The sequence below is a fragment of the Sylvia atricapilla genome, chromosome 10 (genome assembly GCF_009819655.1).
Source record: "Sylvia atricapilla isolate bSylAtr1 chromosome 10, bSylAtr1.pri, whole genome shotgun sequence".
NCBI classification, from domain to species: Eukaryota; Metazoa; Chordata; class Aves; order Passeriformes; family Sylviidae; genus Sylvia; species Sylvia atricapilla.
Genome location: NC_089149.1, coordinates 16,499,005 through 16,526,563, shown reverse-complemented (window position 1 = coordinate 16,526,563; position 27,559 = coordinate 16,499,005). Strand labels below are relative to the sequence as shown.

Here is a 27,559-nt window from a genome sequence, read left to right as displayed (position 1 = left end):
GCTGCATGTAAAGGAAGAGCAATAGGCAGAGGAAGATTGCCTCTTAAGCAGACCTGGAGAGGAAGCTGTGATAAAAGCCAGAAATCCATAATGATCTGGCAACCTATGGCTGCAGTAGCACTACATAGAGAAAGCAGAAGAAAGCTGTGCTGTTATCCCAGAGGCACAAGGTGGCATGTCCCCACAGAGAGCCCCTGCTAAACCAGATAATGAGGTGGAGTTGAGGGAGAATGATGTTGGTGCCTTGGTAAGATGCTGTAGGCTGTGATGCTTCTCTGGTTCCCTGACACAGGGGATCGTGGTACTTACTCATGTTAGAGTTAATAGGAAGTTTGAGTGTTGAGAGGAGCCTGCCTGCTTTGCACTGGAGAGATAAACATGAGGGAGCAAAAGCATCCTGCACCTTAAGCAAGGTTCAGAGTCCCAAATTACAACACCCTGCACTGCAGCTGCTGCCCAAAGTCTGGAAGTGCTGAGGTTTGCCCAGGTCCCTGGAGCTCTGCTTTGGCATGAGCCACCAAATGCCTTGGTAAGCACCAGCCTGCTTGTGGGGCTTACAGATGCTTGTGGCATCCACAGCCCAGGTGTCAGAGCAGCCAGAGCCAGCTCCTGGAGCAAATATGACGTGGCAGCAGTGGTCGCTGCTTTTCTGTGGAGAACCCCATGCTTGGAGAGGTGTTCCCTCATCCTCACAGAGATGAGAGGCTTTTTGAGGAGAGGCTGAGGTGGGCGAGATAGATCATGGAGGTGCCTGGGCATGGTGTCAGTTCTTGACTGTTCTCTGTTCAGCAGCCCTCCCAATTTCACCCACAAGAGTATCTTTATAGTTATAAATTGTTTGTGTCAAAAAATTCAAGTGCTTTGATGATTGTCCTCCCAGCCATAAGTTAAAAAGGAGAAATGTACTTATGTTTATTAGTAAGTAATAATTTTACTAAAGAAAAAATATCATCCATGTTTCCATTAATACAGTACATGAAATCTCTAAAATTTACTGCATGTAATCAAAAGCAGTTATCCTAACGACCTCAATTTTTTGTGGTGAGAGCTCCACAGAGCAGCTTCTTTCATTTTGTTTGCTAGGATCTGGGTGTGCTCTCTTTCAAAGTGGGACTGAGAAAAACAGTCACTAAGTGTAAGTTATGAATTATGAGAGATTAATGCTGTGTAGGAAAATGAGTTAGTGCAAAAATCAGTTCAAATTCGATGTATTTTTACAGTGATGGGACAGGTTTTTTTCCCTTGGTTCCCTGAGAGTGCAGAACTAATAATTTAAAACATCTATATTGCACAAAGTAATAAACATTCTCTATGCAGGAAAGGAGAGTATTGTGCTTGCTGGTTTGCCTTTGCCCTCCTTCACTCTTCCCCATTTCCAAATTCGAGACTGGAATAAGAAAAGGGGCTTTTTTTGTTGTTGTTTTGTTTTGTTTTACTTTTCAGGGATAGGGGGGTATGTTGTGGTTTTGGGGGGGTTCTGTGGGTTTGTTTGGTTTTCTTCTTTTTTTTTTTTTTTTTTTTTTTCTTTCTTCTTTTTTTCCTCCCTACTCTTGCTCTTACCTTGCCCCTTCTGCCTGCCTGCAGCCTCACTTCGGCTAGCTGCTGCTCTGACACAGTCTGGGCAGGTGGAGGTGGATCAAGGGGCCACCTGGGGCTGGGGTCTCGCTGTCCCCCTCTGCTCGTGGGACCAGGCAGGAGTCCAGGTGCTCGCTCTCTTCTATAAGCCGTGGTTTTTAGGCTAATCGGAGCCCTCATGAGCCACTGCTCACTAATCCTGTGTGAACCGGGCTTGACCAAAGCGGGTAGTCCTGAGCTCTGGGGCCGTGGAGGGGCTAGGTCAGGGCCCGCGGGCGGTTCGGTGCTACAGCAGCCCCAGCCCCTCTGCCGCCGGGCTGCGGTCGGGAGGCGCGTTTCGGGGTGAATCCGCTGGGAAGGTGGAAGGGGCCTGTACCGCGGATATCGGCCGGGGAGCAGGCGGCGGTGCGCTCCCGAGGGTGCAGGCCGGCCGGGACCGGGGCCTCCAGCGGAGCCGCAGGCTCCCGGGCCGCTCGGCCGTGCTGGGGCGTCCCCGGCGGCGCAGGGCACGCGTGGCGGGCCGGCCCCAGCGGGAAGGGGCATGTCCCGCTGACGTGCGAGCCGGGGATTGGCAGCGGCCCGGCCTATATAGGCGGCGGGGCGGGCGCCGCGCCGTTCTCCCAGGAGCGCTCCGTTTCTCCAGAAGGGCGGGCGAGCGGGCACCGGCCGGAGTGAGTCACGGGGGACGAGGGGCGGCCCCTCTGCCGCGGTAGCGGCGCCGACGTGGAGGCTGGCGGGGCGGCCCGGCCCGAGGCGGCCTCGCTTCCTCCCCAGGGCACCGACGTGTCGGCGCTGCCTGGAAAGTCCGCGCTAACTTCCCGCCGGCCGGGCCGAGCGGGGCAAAGTCCGGCGAGGGAGGGCATCCGGCGGCGGGAGGTGGGGAGATGTCTGGCCCCGCGGCGCGGCCTCGGACGGCGGTGGCGTGACTGTGCGGGCCGGCAGCAGCTGCCGCCTATCGCCGGCCTGTGGGGCCGGGCCGAGGGGGAGGCTCGGCTGCGCGGGGATGGGGGCGGCCCGGCCGGGTCGCGGCGCGGCGTGGTTCCCGTTGTCGGTGGGAAAGGGTTAGCGGCGCAGGCCGAGACGGCTCCGCGCCGTTCCCGGCGGTCTTAGGGTTTGATTCCGATAGCAGCCGAAGCGGCCGGCGGCGAGCGTTCGTCCGGTGTTGGTCAGCCCGCGGAGCGCCGGCGGCGGCCAGCCCAGCCTGCCCCGGGCCGCGGGGCCGAGCGCTACGCTCCTGTCGTGGCTATAGAAGGACGAGCGCCCTGGCCACCGTAAGTGGTGGGAGGTGCCACCGCCGGGCCCAGAGCTGGCCGTGGCCGCCGCGCTACCGTCACCGACAGCGTTCCGGCAGGCGCAAAGCCGCGCTCGGGGCTGTCACTGGGGCCCCGCGGGAGCGCCCGTCCCCCACTCGCCTGATGCGGCCGCCCCCGGCCCGGAACCCGCAGGGCCGCGGCGGGTTGGGGCTGCCGGAGCTGGGGCTGCAGCTGCTCCGTGGCACCGGCCGCGCCCCGGCCCGGTTCCCGTACGGTCCTGGTGCGCTGGGCGCGCCCCCGCCGCCCCCTCCCGCTCGGCCCCGCGGGGGGCGCGGTGACAGCGGGACCCGCCGGGCCCTTTAAGGGCGCCGCCCCGCCCCGCCGCCCCGCCCCCGGTGCCGCCAGTGCTGAGGTGGCGCTGGCGGCGCCGCCCGCGAGGCCCGGCGGCTCCCCCGCCCCTCGGCCGGGCACCGCGGGGCCGAGCGGAGGGGCCGGCCCGGGGCTCACGGTGCCGCTGCGGGCCTGGGTAGGCTCCGGGTGCAGACAGCCCCGCGCGGGAGGCAGCCCCCGGCCGGTGCCGCTCTCGGAGCGCGGCCGGGGGAGCCCACTCCCAGCCCCGCCGAGAGGCATTCTCTCTGCCTGCCCCAGCGGGCCGGCCGGAGGACGCGGCCGGGTGCACGTCCTCGGTGGCGGGGCCGCCACAGTGCTCCTCCTGTCCGAGAGCAGACGTGGTGGCGGGGCCGGCTCTAGTGGAAGAGTAAACATGGGGGATGGGTCAGGGCTGCCCGCGGCCAGGGCTGCGGTCGTGTTGCACTCTGATGCGCTAAGTCGGGAATCGCTACGAAGGGAGACTTCATTTTGCCACACAGCAGCTGTCTGTCAGCATAATTTCACCAAAACTAAGGGACCTGGGCCTCCAATCCCTGAGGGAGCCCTGTCGGTTTTCAGAAACAAGTATTTTTATCTGTGTCCACTCATTAACTAAGAGATTGTCCTGTGTGAACGTTTGACAGAGGACAGTGACTACCACAACCAGCCCAGCCATATTGCTGTATGTGATTCTCAGCGTATGGGATTAACAAAGTGGTAATGTTTTTTATTAAATATACTTTTAAATAACATGTAACTTACATTTCCATCCACCAGAACTGATTGTATTGGCAGTGCAACTCATGACTTTGCCTTTGTTTCTCTTCATACAAATGTTTCCTGTTCGATTAAATCTGGCCCTTGCTGGAGCTTATTTTTAGGATTATTTCATTCTCTTTATTGAAGTGTGATCTAGACTTCTGTAACTTCTGGTGCACAAGGCCCGTGCTACAGGCAGTGTATCAACCAGGCAGTTTGAAACCTGTTAACCCAGTCAGCTACACGCTGGCATGACATAGCTGTAACCTTAGTTTCAAAACCTAAGTGGGAAGCCAAGGAGGTGTAAGATCCAAATGCAGTGCTTGAACTGCTGGTTTTGACATTACATTTAAAATGCCATTCTAATGGTTGCCTCTGATTTTGGCCAGAGATGAATCCCTGAGGCTTACTATATACCAGCTGCTTGGGATTGCTAGAGATGAAGAGTATTTGTTCTTAGCTTCTTGTATGGGTGACGAAGCAGAAATTCATATGGATAAACACTGCCCTTTGATTTTGCATTGAATGTCTGGCTGCTCTCTGAGGTGGAGGCTGCAAGGAAGATCTCTGTAACTAGTGTGTACACAGTGAAACTAGCAGCTGTGCCTTGAGGTTGTGTCTTTCAAGTCCGTTCTATATTGGGTGTTGTTCACTGATTTCTTATCCTCACCCTCCTCCTCTAAGGAGGAAAACACATGCAAGATTAGCCAGGTGGTGTTTTCTGGAGAACTGAGAGTTATAAGCACATCTGTGTCTTTAACAAGACTCCAGCCAGAGCTTGACAGCTGTTTGTGGTGTCTAGGATGCTTCTCCCTCCTGCCTTCATTTGGAGCTTGCCATGAGGTGGTGGCACCCTCTTTAGTGACCCAGCAGGCTGGAGGAGCTGCCACAGAGTCTGCAGGCCTTGCTGAGACAGTCTGGAACAGGTGTCATGGCAGTAACTTGCTTTCCTTGGATCTGCAGCAGCTTGAGCAGTGCAGGCATGTGCCATGGACATGTAACCACGTCTTACACTGTGGCGTAACCCTGGACAGCAAGGAGATTTCTCCACGATCAGGTTACTGGCCACCCTTTCTGTACACAGCAAATGCCTTGCAGAGATCTGCATTGCTGCAGCAGCTGTACTTCAGCAGCATGACTGGCTGTCCCAGTACCTGCTGCTTCATTCCAGGCTTAATTGTAGCATTAGCTCTATTGCTCTGACAGCACAGTTTGTGCTGCCTTCTGCCTGTTAAAGGCATGTTGGAGTAGGGGAAAACAATGGCCTTGGCTGAGGTGTAGATCAGGCCTATATGACTCTGTTGCATCACTGCACTCCCTGTTCTTCCCTCCTTTCCTTCTTCCACCATCAGCCTCCCTTAGTGCATCAGAGCTCTAGCATGTGAGACATCCCATCAGCAACGCTGCGTTTTTAGGAGTGATGCTGGTTTTGAGAGCCTTTTCTAACACATTGGAAGGTCAGGGATGGCAACTCATTTTCCTGAAAAGCAATCAAGTTTGCTATGCAGAAGATGGTCCAAGCAGCACTGCAGGATGTGTGTGGGAGAGGGATCTCTTATCCCATGAGCAGGGAGAGGCACTGGATTTTAGGAGAATGCAAGCTCTGCAGAAGCACTGGGGGACTCTGGATGTGGATATTGTACAACTGACCATGTGTGTACTGTACTGGCTTCTATATTTTCAGTTATATTCCTAAGTGCTTTTTCAGTAAATCCGGAGATCCAGATTCAGGAGATGGAAATCCCTTCCCAGCAATGTGGGGTTTTTTTCTTGGTTCTGCCTTGTGTACACGTTTAAAGTAGTCCATGTAAACCACTGTAAATTTTCTTTTTCCAACTTTCAGATTTAGACCTAGAGATAGAATTCGGTGTCTGGTGCATGATCTTACTGCAATAAAAACCACAGAGCTGGACTGCCCAGCAGCTGTGTGTAGAGAGAGCCTTGAGTGTTAGCCTTAGTTTGTGAGGATGTCCGTGTTGATTCACCCAAACTCCACTGAACTACATTCCTAACTAGTGACTGATGGCAGTGTTGTTGGCAGGTTTTCAGTTGGTTAGTCTCTTCTGATGAGAGAAGGTCTTGCTTGCAACCCTGAAATTTCATGTCTTGAACATCTGTTATTGATTGACTGTATTTTTGCCTGATATTGGATGGCTGGTGTGGTGAAAGAGTAACTACTCCAGACTTCTGCTGTGAAGTTTGAGTCCATAGAGGCGCTGCCTGCAGAGCTAGTAAAACATGACAGGTGTCATGTGTGGGGAGATGCAACTGGGTATGAGAGTGTTTTGGATAAGATGCAACTTTGAAAAGTACAGGTGGTACTGTGTTGGAAGTTACAGTAACAGGTGTATCGTGTTTTCCGTTGTCTTGGACCTAATTTTTTTTTTTTTTTCTCTAAAGCAAAAGCTGGCAGGCTGACAAACAGGCAGCTTACAGGACGGACTCTCTGGCTACTGACCATTTAGCTGGTAAGTTCTTATTTTTGGAAGAGCCAAAGATCTTGCTGTTGCCAAGCTTGCTAGACAGAGAGGCTTTCTGACTGTCTTCCTAAGTCACGCTCCTAAATAAGTTTCTCAAGAAGAGGCAGCTTCCTGGATCCTTTCTCTTTTATCTCTAGGGTTACACAATTGGTCTTGGACTGATTGTCCAGGTCACATACTCATGTAAAAATTGCACACCACTAATAATTAATAGATTAATGAGACTGTACTTTAGATTAATTAGAGTATGCTTTAAAAATTTTTAGTGTCCCCCTTTCCAGTGACCTTCTTAGGTTACATCCTCTGCCTTCTTAGAGAGGAGCTTTGGTTTTGGTGACCACTGTGTAGGGAGGAAATATCCCCCCTAAATTCCTGTCTGTTTCCACAAGGAAATTGGACAGCCAATGGCCCCTGTGGGTGCTTTTCAAGAGGATGGCTGGAAGAGTGCTCAGTAACATATACTTTGTCTTCCTGGACTGACTTTGTGCATCCTGAGTGGTGTTGGTAATACTGTTGCCACGTCCATCTCTTCCAGTGGCATACCCGGATTGTGTGTGGGTGGGAAGTCGACAATGAGCTCTGTGGCAGTTTTGACCCAGGAGAGCTTTGCTGAACACCGCAGCGGCCTGGCTCAGCAGCAAGTGAAAGGTGAGTTTCTGTCATGTGCCTCTAGATCCAGACTGCACAGACCTCTTACCCAAGCTCACTCCATGCGTCTGGTTTCCCAAAAGTGTACATTTTCCTTTCCTAAATTAGTATTTTGCTAGACTCTAGCTTTCCACCCCCAGCAGCACAGTGGTGCTGCTGCACAATGCAAGGCTGTGAGTAGATGGGTCTGAACACTTCAGAGAGTTCTGGCTAAGTGCTCTTAGCCCCAGGATGGGCCAGCTGCAAGAGTGGGGCACTGAGCTACACCAGAGCCTCATGGATCAGTGTGCTGGGCTGTCGTTTCCACCCTTTGCTCAGCCAGGAGCTGAGGGTGGTCACTGACCACATGAACTGACTCAGTGATGGGTTTTGGCATCCATTCCCAGCTGTGAACTGCCCCATTTGGTATGGCCCAGTGCACAAGTGAGTCAAACATAATGTACAGGCTCTCCCTAGACTTTGCCCTAACTACAGTCCTTCTCTGTCTTTTTCCGGGGCTTATGTTTGTCTTATGCCCTTCTGACCTGCACCCTTGCTCTGGTCCTTTCACTTCTTTCTGTTCAGCCTGTTTTCCCCTAATTGAACCTCTTGTGACAAAGTTGGCAGTAAGGTGCTGTTTGCTGCCACCATTCACTTGTGTGTTCACTCCCTGCACCCCTGTGCCAGCTCAGGCAAGGCTGGTGGTTTGTGGCATCCACTGGAGTCTGTGCTGTGCTGATGTCAGTCGTGCTCCAGACTTGGCAGCCCCATAGGCATAGTTGTAATAGGATTAATAGCAGGGCACAAGCCATTTGCTCTCCCTTTTTAGTGGTACCTAATTACAATTGCACTGCCTGTGAACAGGGGCTTTTCTGCAGGGAAAGTGACTCATTTGCCCTATTTGCTTTACCCCAGTTACAGCTTTAAATTCTGAAGAAGAGAATGATCCTCCAACCTACAAGGAAGCCTTCCCTCCACTCCCTGAGAAAGCACCATGTTTGGAAGCTGCCCAGGAACCTGCTGGTCCCTGGAGCAAAATTCGACCAATAAAGGCTTCTGTCATCACTCAGGTTGGTTGGAGTGGATGTCTTACCTCCTGTCTTTTCCCCACTCCCAAAAGTAGGTAAGCAGGTGAAGTGAACCGTTCCCTAGAGTATGGAATCCTTGGTATGTCAGCCTCTTTGTCATGTTTTACCCTGGTACTGCTGCTGAGAGCTAGGACTGCTCTGGAGGGGAGGGGTGTGTTGGAAAACTGTCCAGAAGGACCTCTGCATCCCTGTTCCACAAATAGCTGAAGCAGGCCTGAAGGGAGGATTGCAGAATTCCTGTAGTGAGTGCTAATCCTCCTTTAGGAAGAGTCCTAGTGTGGAGCAGACTGGCTGCTGCAGTGCTCCTGCACTTCCTTGCCACAACTGGTTGATATGCTGCACAAACCTGGGAGGTCAGCTTGCCACTAAAGACCTGTATGGCCACGAGAGAGAGAGGGAGAAAATGTCAGGCAAAAGCACACTGTCAGCTTGCTGTGCTCTTTTCCGTGTCTGTGGCTGAGCAGGTGTTCCATGTTCCGCTGGAGGAGAGGAAATACAAGGACATGAATCAGTTTGGAGAAGGCGAGCAGGCCAAGATCTGCCTTGACATCATGCAGAAGACAGGAGCTCACCTGGAGCTGTCTCTGGCAAAGGACCAGGGCCTTTCCATCATGGTCTCTGGCAAGCTGGAAGCAGTTATGAAGGCTCGGAAGGAAATTGTTGCTCGACTGCAGACTCAGGTGAGGGCAGCTAACTGTTTCTCACTTGGTCCTTGCTCTTCCCCAAGACTCCTGAATGCTTTGAGACCCTTGGGTGTGTGTGCTTATAAGCCAAAGAGGTGTTATTAGATGACTAATTCAGCTTGGCTATATATTTTCAAAGCATACAGTTGGCAATTTGGAATGGAAATGAGGCTTAAAATAGGGTTCAAAGCTAATTACAGGCCAAGGTGTTGCGTGAAGGGTGGAGTCTTCAATCTGTGACTTTGTGCTGAGGTGCTGGTGGTGGCAGGGTACAGGCCCCTCACACAGAATTCATAGTATGTGAGAATGGAATGGTGTTTTCTCTGGAGTCCTTCAGAGAAGAATGTGGAGGGATGGGAGAAAGAAAAGTAGAGAAGAGGGAGTTCTGCCAAATGCTGGAAGCTTCAGATGAGGGTTCTGAGTTGTGTAGCTCGAGCCCTATTGGTAAGTAATTGCAGACTCATTGTTTCAGTTGCTTCTCCTTTCAGTCCTCTGCATTTTGATTTCTTACCTTCAAGTTCTTGAGTGCATTATCAAAATGGTAGTTCTCATTAAGATCCGTCACAGCCAGGTGTCATGGTATGTGTTTAAAGTGTCATGTCCAAGGTAGTAATGCAATAGTTAATACCATGTCTGCTCAGCGCTGTTCAGCCCAGAGGGAAGAAAAAGGGACAAACCCTACATAATGTGCATCTGAAAAAATAATTTGAATTGTACTACCACAGATCCATGCCCCAGTGTCCTCAGATATTCCTCCAACTTGCCCCAGGTCTGAAAGGTGTGTATTGCAACTTCTCCTTGGCTTGGCTGGCATCAGCATGTGGACAGGAAGTTGAAGAGTCACACCAAGGGATCTGTTTTCGATTTGATTGATTTCTTTTTCCATTGTAGCTTGAATTGTAAGTGCCTAGGTGGTAGTTACATATTCACTGGGATCAAGAGCATAGTAGCAAGCAAGCTCTCAGATTAGTAAAAACTCAGGAGGGGAAGAAGTCAGGAATCCCTCTTACAAGCCAGCCCTTTAATGATTGAGAAAAGTTTTGGAGACCCTTTTTCAAGAGGAGCCATCTAGAAGCAGTCCCTGAAGCAGCATGTGCTGCTTTGAAAACACCTTAGCAGTCAGTAATGGTAAGCTCCCTGCCTGCTAGAATAAGTTTCTGGTGTTGAATTTCAGTTTCCTAGGAGTCAGGTTATGTCTTCTTCTCTGTAGCCTTGGCAGCAGATATCAGAATTCAGATAAACTCTACCCCAGAGCTGTCATCCCAGTTGCTCTCTAGTGCTGAGAGACTGTGAGACAGTGGAGCATAGACACCTCCTCATCTGTGCTTGAAGGTCTTTGCTTATTCAGAGTACTGCTCTTGGGAAAATAGAAGGCTTTTTAGGGAATAGTAGGGTTTAGACTCCTGGAATACAGGCACCTGAGATCAACTCCTCTGGCATAGTATCAGTCTTGTGCTAGGTGGATGTGCTGGAAGGCACTGTGTTTACTCCTCAGTCATAGCACTAAGCAGCATCTGAAAAGCTTTCCCTGTACAGGTTAGGGCTCTCATAGATGCTTGGCCTTTGTACTGCAGGCGTCAGCAACAGTTGCCATCCCCAAGGAGCACCACCGTTTTGTCATTGGAAAGAATGGTGAGAAGCTGCAGGACCTGGAGCTCAAAACTGCAACCAAGATCCAGATCCCCCGCCCAGATGACCCCAGCAACCAGATCAAGATCACTGGCACTAAAGAAGGGATTGAAAAGGCCCGACACGAGATCCTGCTTATCTCTGCTGAGCAGGTACTTCAGTCCTGTGATGTCTCTCATGTCATTATCTGAACGGACATTTTGGTTCTCCACAGTATATCAGATGTTTGTAGCCGCCATGGTCAGATAGTGGATAAGTCAGGTAGCACTTTCCATAATTTAAAGTGAACCATATTCAATGCCAGCTGAGATAATACAGGAGATTGGAGGTGAATATCATCAGTTGGGAACATCAGTATTAGTAGATGGAAAGGGATGGAACCTGGAAACTGGAAAGGGTGCTTGGGCTGGAGTGTCAAGCAAGACCGCACTGGGAATTCAGCTGTCCGTGGCAGAAATAGTAATGTAATATCAATAGCAGTTTCCACTGAGGACTGTTCTGGATTCTTCTAGGATAAGCGTGCCGTGGAGCGGCTGGATGTGGAGAAAGTGTACCATCCCTTCATTGCCGGCCCTTACAACAAGCTGGTGAGTGAGCTCATGCAGGAGACAGGGACACGCATCAACATTCCTCCGCCCAGCGTTAACAAGACAGAGATAGTCTTCACAGGGGAAAAGGAACAGCTGGCCCAAGCTGTGGCTCGTGTTAAGAAGATCTACGAGGAGAAGGTATGGATGGTCCCTAGAGCTTCCCATCTTCCCCCTACCTGCTCACAGCCCCTCTTCCTTTCTTGGTCTACTTTTGTGCATCCCTCAGTTGCATACTCCTCGTGTCAGCTCTTGCTCAGCAGCCCTTGCAGTACATGGACCTGGGTCTTACCATTTCCTTGCTCAGCAGAGTGGGACTTGGGGTAATTCTGCCGGGGAAGTATCAGATCTCCTGCTTTTTTGTGTAATGGAAATTAGCAGACCGCAAAGAGCTCTCTGGGTGTGTGTTTTCACAGGTGCTGCAAAGGAAGGAGGGAAGTGTGAAGGCTACAGTGTGGCCAACTGACAGTATCAAAATTGTTACATGAGTAGAAGTTGCTGAAAAGTAAATTTCACTTCAGTTTATTTTCCATTGCTAGCTTCACTGTGAATATCCTTGTTGTGAGTTGTTGGTCTGTTTTTCCTCATGATTACATCTGTATTTGTACCAGTCTGAATTTCAACATAGATAATCAGCTTATAGCGTGGTGTTGCATTACAGCACTGCCTGGGGACAGCAGGGCATTGTGCAAGGGCAGGGGTGTGTATGTGGTCTCTTCCATGTAGTGTCCCAGGGAGCTTAAACAGAATTTTTGTATTTCACCTGTAAATTTTTGAGAATAGGGCTTTCTGTAGGCAGGTCTCAGAGATGCTAGGGTACCGCAGAACTCCTGTGCTCACCTTTGCTTTGATCTTTCCTGGGTGCTGAGCTTCACTGCATCTTGTGTCTCTTCCTTTCACTTTTGTCCTTCCCTGCTCCCTTGTGATTGATGCTCCAGTGCCTCTGCTCCTACAGAAAAAGAAGACTACTACCATCGCTGTGGAGGTGAAGAAGTCCCAGCACAAGTATGTCATCGGCCCCAAGGGTAATTCCCTGCAGGAGATCTTGGAGAAAACTGGAGTCTCTGTCGAGATCCCACCCACTGACAGTAGCTCGGAGACGGTGATACTGCGAGGCGAGCCTGAAAAGCTTGGGCAAGCATTGACTGAAGTCTATGCAAAGGTATTGACTGGATGGGCCCAGGCCTCCTTTGAAAGCCCCACAAAGATGCATCCCTGGGCACTGACAAGTGGAGGGGGGTGGTCTCTGTCAGGTTGTCAGCATAGAACTCAATAAGGAGGGTGCAGCATGGGAATTGGAAGTGAATTTTTGTGAAGGCCTCTTCCAGTGTGTCCGTCAAACAGCTTCTCTGTCTCTCAGGCCAACAGTTTTACCGTCTCCTCGGTCTCAGCCCCCTCTTGGCTTCATCGTTTCATCATTGGAAAGAAAGGACAAAACCTGGCCAAAATAACTCAGCAGATGCCAAAGGTATGGATGAACTATTAGCTTAGCACCGGTTGAAGTAGAATGTAGTTTAATCCAGCTCACTTTTTGGAGAGAGAAAAATGTATTCTAGCATGGATAAAACCAGGGAGGAAATGACAGATATTATAATATTCAAGGGAACTACCAAATTCTACTGTCTCATACTCTTCCCATCCTGTATTACTTTCAAGCATTGAGTCCTTCAAAGGAAGCTTTATGTGTTAGTATTTGGAAAATTGATGTAATAGGAGATCTGGAAATGCTAAGTTCAGTGAGGCTTCTCCCTTGTGAGTTGGATGGTATCTGGAGAAGGGATAGGTAAGGAACTTCTACAAAGGCCTTGCAGACTCCAGGACAGCACCAAAACCTTATGCTCTAGACCCTGATATGGCCAGAATTGTAGATTGCCTACTTCTGAAATCCTGTGTACCCTTAGTGGTAGGGATTGATGGTGTAGGCCTGACTAACAGCATTGACCTGCTTTGTGTCTTGGAAAATTCTTACTGGTTTCCTTGCCTTGTGTCTCAAGGTTCACATCGAATTCACTGAAGGAGAAGACAAAATCACTTTGGAAGGACCTACAGAAGATGTGAATGTGGCTCAGGAACAGATTGAAGTCATGGTCAAGGATCTGGTAAGTTGGTGGTACTAGTTCTGGTATATAAGAAAAAAGTGGGGAAAGCTGGGGCAACAGAACAGAGAGGAACTGTACCTCATGTCTGTGGGTATCTCCACAGGCTTAACAGAACATGCAGAAGGCAAGTTGTGTGGCAGGTGAACGAAAGCCTTGGTTATGAAGCTTTCTTAAAAAATCACAAGCACATCTTGAGTCTTTTGATGCAGAGAAGGAAAAATTCTTTTTCAGTCACAGCTGGAGAGGCATTTAAGTACCTTTAAATGTTTCACAAGCATGGTGCTCTCAGCTGAAAACAGAGGAGTGTTCTGCTCTGCTCACTAGCAGGAGGAGTGTTTGTGGCTGGCAGCTGCCTGGCAGTGGGCACAGGCAGCAGCAGAGGGGGTCTGCCCTGCCTAGCCCTGTACAATTCTTTGTAGATCAACCGGATGGATTATGCAGAAATCAATGTTGACCACAAATTCCACCGACACCTCATTGGCAAGAACGGAGCTAACAGTAAGTGAGACTCCTTTCTTATCCTTCCTGTGCTCAGACTCTGTGATTAGTTGATCATATCGTGGCTCTGTGGCTCAACCAGGGTGCTGCCTCCATTACACTGCCTCTTCCCTTCTGGGGTGCGGTTGGCACAAGGAGATAAATGGGTAAATGGACAGTGAGGCCTTGGGATGGCTTTAAAGTGTTGGAAAGTTGAACAGATTATTCTGCTGTGTCCTGGCGGAATTTTTATGCATTAGGGAGGTTGGAGAGTTGTCTTTTTCCTTTTTTTTTCAAGTTGGTCTATATGAATTTCATTTTAGAACTCAGATGGGAGAGTAGAAATCTGCATGGTGAGTTTCTCCCCAGAAAAGAATTGGGGATTAGAAATGAATCTTCTAGTCTAAATATCATGCTGTCTGGGGAAGAAACAGATGTCTCATTCTGGCAAGTGAACTATTGCCTCTAGATGCCATAGTATTTAATTGTACAGATTCTTGTTTAGCACAGATCTGCTCTTGCTGAATCCAAGTCCCTTGCTTTGCAGTTAACAGGATTAAGGACCTCTACAAGGTGTCTGTGCGTATTCCCCCGGACAATGAGAAGAGCAACCTGATCAGAATTGAAGGAGACCCACAGGGGGTCCAACAGGCCAAGAAAGAGCTGCTGGAACTCGCTTCCCGTATGGTTAGTGGGATGTGATGCCTGCGAGGTCACAGTTTGAGCTTTTGTGTTCCCTAATAACCTTCTGGTAGAGGTGTGTGCCCCTTGCCCACTGAGCACTTGGATCTCATGACAAGTGCATGTTCCTCTATTCCCTTGGATCCCCTTCTCTGTCAACCTAGAGTGAGTTATGTTATGGAGGAAAAACATAGATGACAAGTAAGCTGTGGGGGAGCAAACTGGTAATTACAATTCTGTGGCTCACCTGCTGAACACTCCATGTAAACTCTGCTTTCCACAGGAAAATGAACGCACCAAGGACCTAATCATTGAGCAGAAATTCCACCGGACCATCATTGGGCAGAAGGGCGAGCGGATCCGGGAAATCCGGGAGAAATTCCCAGAGGTAAGGCTTTCTAGGAGATAAGGGATTCAGAGGGCATATTTGCTATGTTGATAATAGACACATGGTCAGCAAAGTCATAAATGTGATGTGTCAGTGAGTATGAGAAATATCTAACTGATATGTGTCTGCTCATACATCTAATGTATGTGAGAAGGTGTTCTTCTGGCCAGAGACTGCTGACATGGTTACCTGCTTCCAAATGGGAAAGATGTGCAGGATCACCTCAACTTTTGCACATGTCTGATATGACAATTCTTGTATTTGTCTGAGTTGGCCCTAAGTGACTGTTTCCTGCAGGTTATCATCAACTTCCCAGACCCTGCACACAAGAGTGACATTGTCCAACTCAGAGGTCCCAAAAACGAGGTGGAGAAGTGCACCAAGTACATGCAAAAGATGGTAGCAGACCTGGTAAGGGAGACTTCTTTCTGCTATTCTCTTCCATGCCTGGATAACTCTGGAATAGAGCAGAGCTGTAGTGGCTTGGCTAGGGCTGATACACCTCAAGATGAGGGAACTGTGGACATGGTTCTAAGTGTATGGGGGCAGGCAAGTAATACCTGTTATTTCAGGGCTATAGGAGAGGGTACATGTCTTTGTTTATTCTTGGAAGTATCCCATATGGAGAATTCCTTGAGTCTAAGCCTGTTGTCAGAAGCTTGCTTGTCAGGTTCCTGGGATGGCGCCTCACTTGCCAGGATGGTGTAATCTTCAGTTCTCCCTTCTTTTTTCTCTTAGGTTGAAAACAGCTTTTCTATTTCTGTTCCCATCTTCAAACAATTCCACAAGAACATCATAGGGAAAGGAGGTGCCAACATCAAGAAGGTGAGATATCTTTCCTGTCTTCACTGCTCATTATGGTGACTGCCTGCAGTGAAATCTCATTCACTGGTCTCCCCTGCTCATTGCTAATGTTAAAATAAAACCTCCAAGGTCTTTTTTTCTGACATGGGACATCACTCAAATGATTTTGCTGGGATTTTTTTTTTTAATTTTGGCAGATCCGTGAAGAAAGCAACACCAAAATAGATCTCCCAGCTGAGAACAGCAACTCAGAGACAATTATTATCACAGGCAAAAGAGCAAACTGTGAGGCTGCTCGCCACAGAATTTTGGCTATCCAAAAGGAACTGGTAAGTGCAACAACTGGCCTGTGGCAGATTAGGGACTTGAAAACATAACTATAGGAGTTACAGGAGATGAGAATATAGAAGTGCTTGTAGTGGGATGTGTGGCAGGCGGGGAGACAAATATGGATGTCAATCTGTTCTTGACTCTTCAGCTGAAGTTTGTGGCTGCACATGTGTTGGGAGTGGCCAGTCCCGATGCCCTCTGGTCAGGCATTTCTCACACTCAGCTCTGCAAAGCTCCTGGCCACGGGAGAGTTAGAGGGCAAGCAGGGTCTGTGCAAACACGTTGCTATAGCTTGACTAACACCATGTACTGTCCTCACTTAGGCCAACATCACAGAAGTGGAGGTCTCTATTCCTTCCAAACTCCACAATTCCCTCATTGGCGCCAAAGGCCGCTTCATCCGCTCCATCATGGAGGAATGTGGTGGAGTCCACATCCACTTCCCCACAGAGGGCTCTGGCAGTGACACTGTGACCATCAGGGGCCCAGCCCAGGATGTGGAGAAAGCCAAGAAACAGCTGCTACATCTGGCAGAGGAGAAGGTGAGCCTTGCCTTATAGGGGAAGGAGCAGGTTGGTTTGACCAGCTGTTTCATTTTGAAGGTCAAAGTGGTTCTCTCTGTCTGCATGGAAGCCTTTGGCATCAGTTGAGCAAATCCTCTTTTGAGGGATTTGAGTACAGTTTGGGTGATTAAAAGAAAGCTGTACTTCCATCCTTGTGACAATGAGTTCTTCTCTCATGGGTAGAAGAACTGTCTGTAATGCATCTATGTCTGATGAGATACTCAGAGTTAAGGCTCCCTGCTTCTGTGATTTGAATATTCTTGGGTATCTGCTCTTTTCTGAAATCGTTTACTCTGTAGATCTCCTTCACTTTTTTCTAAATATCTGTATTTCAGCTCCAGTTCTTCCATTTCACTGCATATATTCAGATTTGAGAGCTTTTGGTTACAAAACCTTGCTCTGAGTTGTGGCTGACTGACTGGTCACTATAATAGCAAGCTTTCTAGGGTCAGCACATGAGCATGTTCTTGCTGGGAACTGGTTGGTTGCCTCTGTGAGCCTGGCTTGCAGCAGTCAGTTAGTAAATGATTGTGTTGCCTTTCGTGCAGGTCAGACCCTTCTCCTAGGGAAGTGTCTGTTCATAATCTCATTGGTCATACTGAGTGTACAGTTAGTTTTTTGGCCCTGAAAACATCTGTGGGATAGTGTTCTTAATTTAAGACATTGTATACCTTTTTAGCTTTCAGTGGTACACTGCATCTACCTCGCTTTTGCAGCACTCTGCATGTGAGTGCAGGTAACACATCTGCATGCTGACTGTAGGTGCTGATGGATATTTTCTGTATATTAACATGTTTCATGGGTCTCTGGCTCTTTTCAGCAAACAAAGAGTTACACTGTTGACCTCCGTGCAAAGCCAGAGTACCACAAATTCCTTATTGGTAAGGGTGGTGGCAACATCCGTAAGGTGCGAGACAACACGGGTGCCCGCATCATCTTCCCCACCTCTGAGGACAAAGATCAGGAACTGATCACTATCATGGGGACAGAGGAAGCTGTCAAAGAAGCACAGAAGGAGCTGGAAGCCCTCATCAAGAATTTGGTATGACCTTTTCCTACTTTCTTGCATCCCACTGTGGCAAGGTGTAATGAGTCAGCATGAGGGATCTGCTTGTCCTAAAACCATTTGCTGCCCTTCATGGGAGCTCAGGAAGATCCTTCCTTACCCTGTAAGTGTGGAGTGAGGTTGTAAGCTGACTGCTGTTGAGTGCAGCCAACTCATGCCTATCACCAGGACAGGTGGGGTTGATTGGCTGTTATGTGTTGGCAGGATAACGTGGTTGAAGACTCCATGGTGGTTGACCCCAAGCATCACCGCCATTTTGTCATCCGTCGAGGACAAGTTCTCCGTGAGATTGCAGATGAATATGGTGGTGTGATGGTCAGCTTCCCGCGCTCCGGCACCCAGAGCGATAAAGTCACCCTCAAGGGAGCCAAGGATTGTGTGGAGGCAGCCAAGAAACGCATCCAGGAGATCATCGAGGACCTGGTATGTTGTAGAAAAACTGTTTCTTCTGTACTCTGTTCCTTCAGCAGTGTCCTACTTGAACCTGCTGTATGACCAAGCTTTCTGTGAACAAGTCCCATGGTAGTTCTTGGATTTGAACCTTTGCTGTTAACATACACAGTCTGCAGACTTTAGATCCTGGCCTGGGGGTAGCAGCTGGCTCCAAAATGGCAATGCTGTATGAATGAATTTCCTTCTCTGACAACCTGCTTGGGTTTTGAGGGTGCAAGTAGGAGACCACTCCTTGATGTACATCTAGACATTAAAGGATTGGAGCTTTTTTGTATCTCTCCGTGTCTGGCCTTGAGCAGTGGTTGCTTTCAGGGGTTTTCTGCACTGTTAGTATTGGCTTTGGGAAGCAGTCAAGTGGCAAAACCTGTTCTATACCCTTTTATCTCTTTTGGGGTTTTTTTCATTTTTTCCAATACTTCCTCTTCTTCAGAGTATTAAAGAGTTTGAAGCCTGAAGTCTTGGAAGCATTTAATGTCCTGAGTTGAAGGCAACTTTAAATCCTCTGCTCTTCTCAGAGAGGAACAATTCAAGGAATTTTTCATTTCTTCCCTTGTCAGCTGTTATCTTTTCTGCCTCCTCTCTGTGTCCGTTTTGGATTTCACCATGCACAAATATCCTGTTTTCTGGTGTGAAAGAGGCTGCATCACAATAGAGCAACTCTGCTTTCCCACAGGAAGCTCAAGTGACAATCGAATGCACCATTCCACAAAAATTCCACCGGTCCATTATGGGCCCCAAAGGATCCCGGATCCAGCAGATCACCCGGGACTATGGCGTCCAGATCAAATTCCCTGACAGGGAGGAAAACCCAGGTAATACCTGTGGGTGCATATTTGGGTGGTAGTTGGGATGATCAAATGAGTGTAGTGTAGCCTATGCTCTGTACCAGTGGGCATGTTCTACTTTCAGTTTATAGAGAGAATTGATCCATGGTGTTCCTGCAGTGTCCTTGAATCTGGGCTTAGCATCAGCCTTGTCCTTTTGGGAAAGGGGCAGTTTCAGGAGGTCAAACTGCAGGCCTGGGTGTTGTGAACATGTTGTCACTGCAGAGTACACAGAGAACAAGGAGTTACCCTGCCAAAAAAGGCTCATGGGCTTAGTGAAGTCTCACTGGTGGCTGAGCCTTAAGATCTGGAAAAGGGAGATAATGAGTGAGGAGGGGCCTCTGTGGATTGAACACGAGATTTTCCATGTTTCCAGCCCCTGTTGTGGAGCCAGCTGTGCAGGAGAATGGTGAGGAAGGTGGGGAAGGCAAGGAAGGGAAGGACACAGATCCCAGCTCTCCGAAGAAGTGCGATATCATCATCATCTCTGGCCGCAGGGAGAAGTGTGAGGCGGCAAAGGAGGCACTGCAGGTGTGTGGCTTTCTCAGCCCCTTGCCTTGTTAAGGTGGTGATACTTGGATGTAATTTTTGGTGGTGATAGTAAAAGCTGCTCAGTCCAGGTGCAGTGCCAGTGGTCAGTGATGCTGGCTGTAGAGGGATTCTGCACTGATCCGGGGAAGCCCCTCTGCTCTGTGACTTAGCCTGGCAGCTTGAATCAGTGTCTAACTTTTCAATTACTAATGCCTGTAAGCAGCTCCAGTAGCCATAAAAACGTTACATGATTGTTTTAAGGAGCACAGCTGGGAAGAGGAGTCTGGTAGAGGCTGAGTCATTCTAGGTTCAGCAGACCTTCCCATGCTTCTCTAATGATGTTTTCCAAACCTTTGCTAGACTGGAGCCAAGGATATGAAAACAACCTGTCCCACAGGTTGGGTTTCAGGTGGCTTGTTTCGAAAATATGCAACAGGTCATTTTGGCGTTCTCAGCTGTCCTTTCTTCCTGTCAAATTTGTATTCTGACTAGAAGGGAACATACCTCTGTTCAGCAGCGTGTTCTTTTGGGCAAGTATATGGCAAGCTAGAAGACAAGAGAAGTTTTTCCACTGGTAAACTGTGCCCCATCCCCTGCAGGCTCTGGTTCCTGTCACCATTGAGGTGGAAGTTCCCTTTGATCTTCACCGTTACATCATAGGCCAGAAAGGAAGTGGGATCCGCAAAATGATGGATGAGTTTGAAGTAAGTTGTTGCCCTTCCTTCCATCTCCTCTGTCCTGGAGAATCTGTAGGTGACCATGTTGGGGGTTTGGAGAGTTACAACATACTCAGGTCTGCTGTGGAATCCAAGACTCCATAATAGGAAAATGATCCCTGTGTGTTTTGGACCCCGGATCCAGGGCTTGCGAGGTTTTGTGCTGAAGCTGTACAACGGGCGTTGATGTTGTGAGTGTTGACTTGTTTGGTGTCTGCAGGGATTCCTCATCAGTGTGAGAGTTGTTTTTCTCCTGAGCTCTGGGAAACAGCTCTGCTGTGCCCACTCATTCAGGAGAATTCTCCAGAGTCTCTGGGGCTGTTGAAGGTTGGCTGCAGTCAGTGTTTTTGAACATATATTTGTCTCCTGGCCTCTCTAGGGCAGCAAAGGGCTGGAGAAACAGAGTTCTATTCAGAAACCATCTAGAAATGGTCCTGGGCAATTGACTCCAGGTGGCCCAGCTTGATGACCTCCAGAGGTGTTTTTCAACCTCAGCCGTTCTGTGGGTTTTAGGCTGCCTGGGTGGGAACCAGGTGTCAGGGGAGACCAGCAAGATTCCAGCTTGCAGTCAGAGGCATCACAACTGATACAGAATGAGCAGTGATACAAAATGATTGTCACTACTTATTACTTAGGTGAACATCCAGGTGCCTGCTCCTGAGCTGCAATCAGATATCATCACAATCACTGGGCTGGCTACCAACCTGGACCGTGCCAAGGCCGGGCTCCTGGAAAGAGTGAAGGAGCTGCAGGCTGAACAAGAGGATCGGGTAAGGCCTGTGCCTGTCCTCCCTTCCAGCCAAACATGGCTTCAGCCTCTGGAGCACAGACTCCTGGAACACCTCATCTTTTAGGGGCACCCTCAGCTGCTCTGTGAGTGTGGGATGGTCATAAATGGGTTACTCAAAGGTAGCTCATTTACCATGAACTGACAGGAGAGTTTGGGAATGTAACTTTGGGCTGTCCAGGTCTCTCTTGCACCTTCACGTACTTTTGAGACACTGGTGGGTGGGAACCTCACTGTGCTGTCAGTCTCTATCTACCTATCCTCACTGAATCCTTATCACGGGTTAGGGATTATCTGAGTAATAGGTTAGGGATGAGTTGGGTGGTTGTTTGCAGTGTGCAGTTTCCCTCTGAACTTGGCAAAAGCACAAGGCTCCAGTGGATGGATGGCTTGGCTGCTCAAGCATGGCCCTGCAAGATCTGTTCCATGCATCTCAGCAGCCAGAAGAAAAGGCTGTGACTCAAGTGGACATCACTTGAACAGCCATGGTGTGCTCTCTGTTCTCACTCCCCTTCTCCTGTTGCAGGCCCTGCGAAGCTTCAAACTAACAGTCACTGTAGATCCCAAGTATCACCCTAAAATCATTGGGCGGAAGGGAGCAGTGATCACCCAGATACGCACAGAGCACGAGGTCAACATCCAGTTCCCTGACAAGGACGATGAAAGCCAGGTGAGAGATCAGACAGAGTACAAGGATGGCTAGTGGTTGTCTCTGAGCATCTTCTTGAGAGCTCTGAACTCTCTCCACTGCCTTTGGGTAAGATGGATGGTGAAGGGAATTAGCAGGGAGAAATCTTGCTCAGCTGCTTTTGCGCTTGGTCTCCCACACATCTCTGTGCCCCAGGCCCAAGACCAGATCACCATTACTGGCTATGAGAAGAACGCTGAGGCTGCCCGGGATGCCATCATGAAGATCGTTGGCGAGCTGGAGCAGATGGTTTCTGAGGATGTGACTCTGGACCATCGTGTCCACGCACGCATCATCGGTGCACGTGGAAAAGCCATCCGTAAAATCATGGATGAGTTCAAGGTGAGCAGTGGGGCAGTGCCACACAGGTCAGGGGGGGCCTGGACAGCCACTTTCTCCTGTCTAAAGAGCTTGGTGCTGAATGAGGCTCACATCCTGTGGTTCTTATGTCTTGTGCATGTTCAGCATCTTCAGCTAGAATAGATGTGAAAGAAAATCCAGTGCTGCCCTGCTCACCTTCAACTCCACCAGCATATGAGCAGCATCCCTGGCCCAGAATACCTTGGTGTGCCCAGGGCACTCGGGCTGTCTGGACACCATAGCAGGCACCAGCTGAAACACCCCCACACCACCTCAGTTCTGGGTCATGTTTCTCTGGAGCCAGGCCAGGAGCTTTTCCTGTTTTTCTGGAACCCAGATGGAAGTGGACCCTGGGGATGCTTCCTTGGTGCTCTGGGTTAGCCCTGAAAGCAGCACTGAGTTCTGTCCCTCTCTGGGAGCGCTTTTGTTGGATTTCTTGCAGACAGGATCCCAGTTGATCTTGAGAGAGAGGAGACGATGTGTACATCAGCTACTCTGATTACTGAAGTGGGCAGCCAGGCTGCTTGCTGGGCGGCTCTGCGAGGAGGGTGACCCCCCCAGCTACTTGAGCTTAACTCAGGGAATTCCTCTGACTTTTTTTTTTGGCCACTGTGGATTCCCTTGACTTTGGGAGTCATGGTGTATTCTCTGGGCGGCTCCTGCTGCAGGGGCAGTAGTGAATGTGAATACTGACATGGGATTTTGGAGACTTGCATTTTGGCTGGGCTCAGTTGTTGAAACAAACTGGTTCCCAAATGAGCGTTAGCAGCCTTTGGGTTTGGTCTTGTCTTGTTTAGATTTTTGCTACCCATCTGGAAGGCAGGGTGTGAGAAAGCACAGTGCTTGTGCATGGAGTGCACAAGACCAGCTCTATAAAGCATTTGTCAACCAGGATTATTCTGTGGCAGAAAAAGAAAGTTCATCGTGCTTTCATTGTGGTGATGGCTCACTGGTAAAAATGCTTGCAGCAGTGTGAGGACACTGTCTGGAAATGCAGCCCCTCTCCTGCCTCTGCAGCAGGAGCTGCCCAGAAAGCAGTGAGCCTCTGGGAATGAGAGCAGCAGGGGGCTGCTGGAAGTTGGGTCCTTACTACAGACTGCTCTGCTTCCTTCCACAGGAAACTGGGCAAGTTTTGGGGCCAGCTATATAACTGCTTGCCCCTCAGTGTCTAAGCTGTGGAGGTCTGAAACAGACTTGTAGCTGGGAACAGACAGTAATTAGGGCATCAATGATAGTGATCCGTGACAAGGGTCATGGGGAGTCTCTGGCATTTCAGATGTGCAGATATAAGTCTTGTGCTGTTCCTTGTGTTACAGGTGGATATTCGCTTTCCCCAGAGTGGAGCTCCTGACCCCAACTGTGTGACTGTGACAGGGCTCCCTGAGAACGTGGAAGAAGCTATTGATCACATCCTGAACTTGGAGGAGGAATATGTAAGTGTTCAGCAAATCTGTGGTGGGGCTCAGCAAGAGCTTCCCCTGCCACAGAGCTGGATGTCTGAACTATGTCCATGTGGTATTTCCTTCCACTGCATCAGAGAAATTGAGCCCTGTGCAGATGGCTGCTTCCACTGCAACTGTCCCTCAAACCAGCTGGATTGCCCCCTCTGTCCAGGAGAGGACAGAATGAGAATGCTGGGATACCCCAGGATGTGCATGTTCTTACCTTGTGGCAGCTTGCACCAGTTAAAAGTTGTGGCCCTCAGACTAGTGCAGACACACTATTTCTGGTCATTGTAGAACAGGCTGATGAGCTTGAACAGGTTGCAGTGTCGTGAAATGAAGGGGTGGGCATTTTATTCCAGTTTGAGAGCTATCCAGATGCCCCCCCTCACTGGTTGTGTTACTGCAGCTTGCAGATGTGGTGGACAATGAGGCAATGCAGGTGTACATGAAGCCCTCCTCACACGAAGAGTCCAAGGCCCCATCCAAGGGCTTTGTGGTGAGAGATGCCCCCTGGGCCACCGTCAACAATGAGAAGGTGAGTGCTGCTTGTGCTGCAGGCTGGGGGCACAGGGTGTGGGGACACTTCTGTCTGTGCTGGGGACACAGAGCACTCTCTCCTTGGTGACAGAGAAAGCAGCTTTTTGCTGCTCCTTGTGGCCTGAGCACAGGCCTGGGCTGTCCTGTCCCGCTTTCAAAGCACTTTCCCAATGTCTTGTCCACTCTGGCTACACCACTGTGGAACTGTTGGGGAATGGGGGTCCTTACCAGAAAGTGTCCTGCCAGGTTTGTGTTATTTTTAGGGGTAGGGATAAGGCCTGGGACTTGAGACTTGCTGCAGCACAGAACTGGCTCAGTGTTTGCATCTCTTGAGCTGGGACATGTGGCAGCTCATCCTGAGCTGTCCCAGGGCTGCTGCAGAGCTGGCCTGACCCTGCTCCAGTGTCCCAGTTACTGATCTGGGACCCTTGGAGCCTTTTGCACTTTATCTGCATCCTTCTCAATGTCACCTCTGGATGTCCTGGGGCCACAGTGATCCTTTTTGTCCCTTCCCCATTGTGTCTCCTCCTGGGATATCAGCAATGCTACCTAGCTCAGGGCCTCACCATGTAAATTCACAGCCGGGCAGGAGCTTAACTTGTTCCCTTTTTGTTTGCTCTAGGCCCCTGATATGAGCAGTTCTGAAGACTTCCCCAGCTTTGGGGCTCAAGTGGCCCCCAAGACTCTTCCCTGGGGACCCAAACGATAATGACCTGGAAGCAGAAACTCCTCCAGCCCGCTGACCTGACACTAACCTGCCACAAATACTTACTGTCTGAAATCTGACCCAGCGGCTGGAGCACAAATCAATTTTCCCAAGAGGTCTCCTAATGGTGTCTGGAGTGCTAGACCCCATCCTGCTCCCGCCTCAGCTATCACCGTGTCTAGGACCCACCCTCATCTCTTGATGGATATTCTTTCCTTCTTTGGAACAAGACTTCCACTCAGATTCAAACACTAAATGTGTGTGTTTTTGTTAGAAACTTCATAATTGACTCCAAGTGGCTAAGATTTGCAGCTTCCCAAGCGCTAGCAGAGCAATCTGCTCTCTTGAGCATGTCTGACTAGGCATTCTCGCCTTCATTAGGAGACCTCCTTTACTGTGGCTAGGAATCTACTTCCTGTCTCATGACCTCAGGAAATAAATTTCCTTGACTTTCTAAAGCCAAAACGTTTGCCCTCTTTCCTTTGTGTTTATCCCAGGCCTTACCTTATCTTTGTAGAGTGCAATCAACTTTTTTTCCTTTTAACTGCCAAAAATTCGTTTAATGCTGATAGCTGACTGTGGGGAGAGCTTAAAATAATCTGTAAGGTCAGAAACCTGCTTTTTAAAGAAACAAAACCTTCAATAGGCTGTAGAGACAACAGAGCTGGAAGGGGCGAGAGCAAGGTATGGCTCCCCTGGTCAGGAAAACACCTTTGAGCGCAGTGAGCGCGCGTCCCTGCGCCGCACCAAGCACAGCCCCAGCCTGCACACTTGACCAGTCTTCCAGTGCTTGATGACAGAGCTGCTCCCTGTTCCCCCCTTCCCAGCAGTGTGAGCAGGCAGGAGAGCCAGTACGTGGCACTGTGGCCACATGGGACAGGTTTGGCTCGGCCGAGGTCACTGCAGTGACACGGCTCAGGAGCAGCTGGTGGGATGCACAGCCTGGAAAAGCTGTGGCCTACTGTTAGTGCTGCAGCAGCTGGGCATGAGCAGCAGTCACACCGTTCCTGTTGCCTTCTTTCTACCTCAGACATCAGTATGATGGGGGCCTCTCGATGGTCATGGGTTAGCAGCTACTCCTGCTGTCACCTGGACAGCCATAGGAGAAGCAGGAGGAGCCTTGTGTCTCCGCACAGCTGTGAGAGCTGCTCCAGAGGGCAGCAGAGCCTGGTGCTGCTGAGGCAGGCTGTCAATCTGTAGGACTGCATGCTGAGCTAGCACAGGGCTTGCTCCCCCAGGGCTGTGGGTGCAGCTGTGCCGTAGCCCTGGGCTGCAGAGGTTGTGTGAGCCAGGCTTCTGCTCCAACAGCATTTGGGGTAGATGTGTGTGATGAGCCCTCCTGAGACTTCCATCATATGGCAGAGGGTGATCCATGATCTGTACTCGGGGCCACTTGCACCTCGGCCCTGCCACAGCTTGCTCAAAGGATGTTGTGTCTGACCTCCTCCAGCAAGTAAGAGGAAAACCACGTCTTTGTGGAGGGAGGCATGCAGCGTGGGGTTTCTGTGTGCCCCCACTTCCCTGCATCGGTCCTACAGAGCTTGTAGTCTGAGCCATTCCTCTGTCCCAGCTGCTTCAGCTCTTGGACAAGCAGCCTCTCTTGTCTAGTGCTACTGACAGAGCACAACTGTGGCAGGCTGAGCCCAGCCACTTTGCCTTTCCCTCCTTGGGACAGGCCGAACATGCCGATGCTTTTCCTGCCTGCGCCAGCTCTTCTTGGCAAAGACTGCTATGCAGAAGTCAAACCAAAACCTCACAGTGCTCTCCTTTAGTCTGAGAACCAAGTGAAACGGACCATGGCCCATTGTGGGGTGCCTGGTTACCCCTGAAGGACAGGGTGGCCTTGCCTCCAGCACGGGAGAAGGGGAACTAGGGTGGTACCTTCCCATCTGCGTCTGTCAGAAAATGGTTAATTACTCTGTAGCTTAGGTCTGCCCTGCATCACCAAGCCTATCACCCCCTCCTGCTCTTTATGCCCCCGTGCCCTCACCAGTTGCACAGCAAGGCTTAAGTTACAGCCAGGGCACCCACTGCCTTGGGCTCATGCCCCACAGCCCAACCTTCCACTCTAAAGAAGGTCATGAAGTGATTGTACCTAGTACTGTCCCCCCACCACCCTCCTTCCGCAGCAGACTGTGGCATGTGTCCATTTCTTCTCTTTGACGTCTTCCATATTGTACGTTTCCATAGCAATGATCCCTTGGCCTTAACTTTGGAATTTGGAGACTATATGCAAACATGTAAAAAGGCTCATGAGTATGGATGACACTGGAATTTTATAAATTCTAAAATAAAACCTGAAACAGCTTGGAGTGTGGTGGGTATTATTTCTGCTGGTGGGGTGAGATCCAAGACAGCTCATGCTTGGCTGGGGTTAGCCAGGGATTTAAGGATTTGAAGTTTGCACAAGAGCCTTTGGTGTGGGCATGCCCTTGAAAGCGTGGGACTCACATGGCAAGCAGTGGGTCGAAGGAAGGGGGTGAGAGCAGGAAAGGGGCAGGGGCTGTGCCCTCCTCATAGGGAAACACAAACCTTGCCTCCAGGCAGCTGGTACCAAGGCTACTGCTGGTGTAAGGGAGGAAGGGGAGGCATCAGCCATGGTCCCTCTTACTCAGCTACTCCACAACCAGAGCCTCTTTGGCCACATACTGTTCACACTTCATCTTAACCTCCACAGCCTCAGGAATGTCAGGTTCCATCCCTGCAATCACACATCCAATAACAAAACCCAAATGCTGGCAGTGGATGGGAGGTGAGGGTTGGCTGTTGTGGTGAGTCCTTACACCTGCCCCAGCATGACAGCCTGGGCCACCCAGCAGCTGGTACCTCAAAGATTTACCATGCAACCTGAGTATAGAGCCAGCAGCTGCCAGTAAGTCAGGGTTAGGCTGCGATGCTGGTCCCTGAATGCTCTGTATCTGAGGGAGCAAAGTGCAGCAGGTGCTGACTGAGCTCTCGGACAGCTACCCCTGCTCCTAGCCTGGCATGCCAGAGCACAGCAGAACCGCCCTCAGCCAGCTTCTGCTGAGACTTAAGTCCCACAAGTAACCTGGC

The 27,559-nt window shown here is 50.1% G+C and overlaps 1 protein-coding gene across 3 annotated transcripts in view; it reads left to right on the top strand.

Moving 5' to 3' along the window:
- Positions 1–26,812, top strand: part of HDLBP (high density lipoprotein binding protein) — a 38,631-nt gene extending 11,819 nt beyond the window's left edge. The window contains exons 1-28 of one of the 3 annotated variants that reach the window (XM_066326087.1): positions 2,172–2,246; positions 6,357–6,424; positions 6,972–7,084; positions 7,979–8,133; positions 8,616–8,831; positions 10,409–10,615; positions 10,976–11,191; positions 12,006–12,212; positions 12,411–12,518; positions 13,045–13,149; positions 13,569–13,647; positions 14,174–14,313; positions 14,591–14,695; positions 14,993–15,106; positions 15,434–15,520; positions 15,697–15,828; positions 16,153–16,371; positions 17,213–17,434; positions 17,663–17,881; positions 18,585–18,723; positions 19,112–19,266; positions 19,866–19,970; positions 20,618–20,752; positions 21,296–21,439; positions 21,614–21,799; positions 23,134–23,250; positions 23,669–23,797; positions 24,422–26,812. In XM_066326087.1, coding sequence (XP_066182184.1) covers positions 7,009–7,084; positions 7,979–8,133; positions 8,616–8,831; positions 10,409–10,615; positions 10,976–11,191; positions 12,006–12,212; positions 12,411–12,518; positions 13,045–13,149; positions 13,569–13,647; positions 14,174–14,313; positions 14,591–14,695; positions 14,993–15,106; positions 15,434–15,520; positions 15,697–15,828; positions 16,153–16,371; positions 17,213–17,434; positions 17,663–17,881; positions 18,585–18,723; positions 19,112–19,266; positions 19,866–19,970; positions 20,618–20,752; positions 21,296–21,439; positions 21,614–21,799; positions 23,134–23,250; positions 23,669–23,797; positions 24,422–24,508 — 3,804 coding nt within the window. In that variant the 5' untranslated portion in view covers positions 2,172–2,246; positions 6,357–6,424; positions 6,972–7,008 and the 3' untranslated portion in view covers positions 24,509–26,812. Of the gene's footprint in view, positions 1–2,171; positions 2,247–2,432; positions 2,452–6,356; positions 6,425–6,971; positions 7,085–7,978; positions 8,134–8,615; positions 8,832–10,408; positions 10,616–10,975; positions 11,192–12,005; positions 12,213–12,410; positions 12,519–13,044; positions 13,150–13,568; positions 13,648–14,173; positions 14,314–14,590; positions 14,696–14,992; positions 15,107–15,433; positions 15,521–15,696; positions 15,829–16,152; positions 16,372–17,212; positions 17,435–17,662; positions 17,882–18,584; positions 18,724–19,111; positions 19,267–19,865; positions 19,971–20,617; positions 20,753–21,295; positions 21,440–21,613; positions 21,800–23,133; positions 23,251–23,668; positions 23,798–24,421 lie in introns of those variants that run through there. The other 2 variants (XM_066326089.1, XM_066326088.1) reach the window with 2 other exon arrangements.
- The last annotated feature ends 747 nt before the right edge of the window (positions 26,813–27,559 follow it).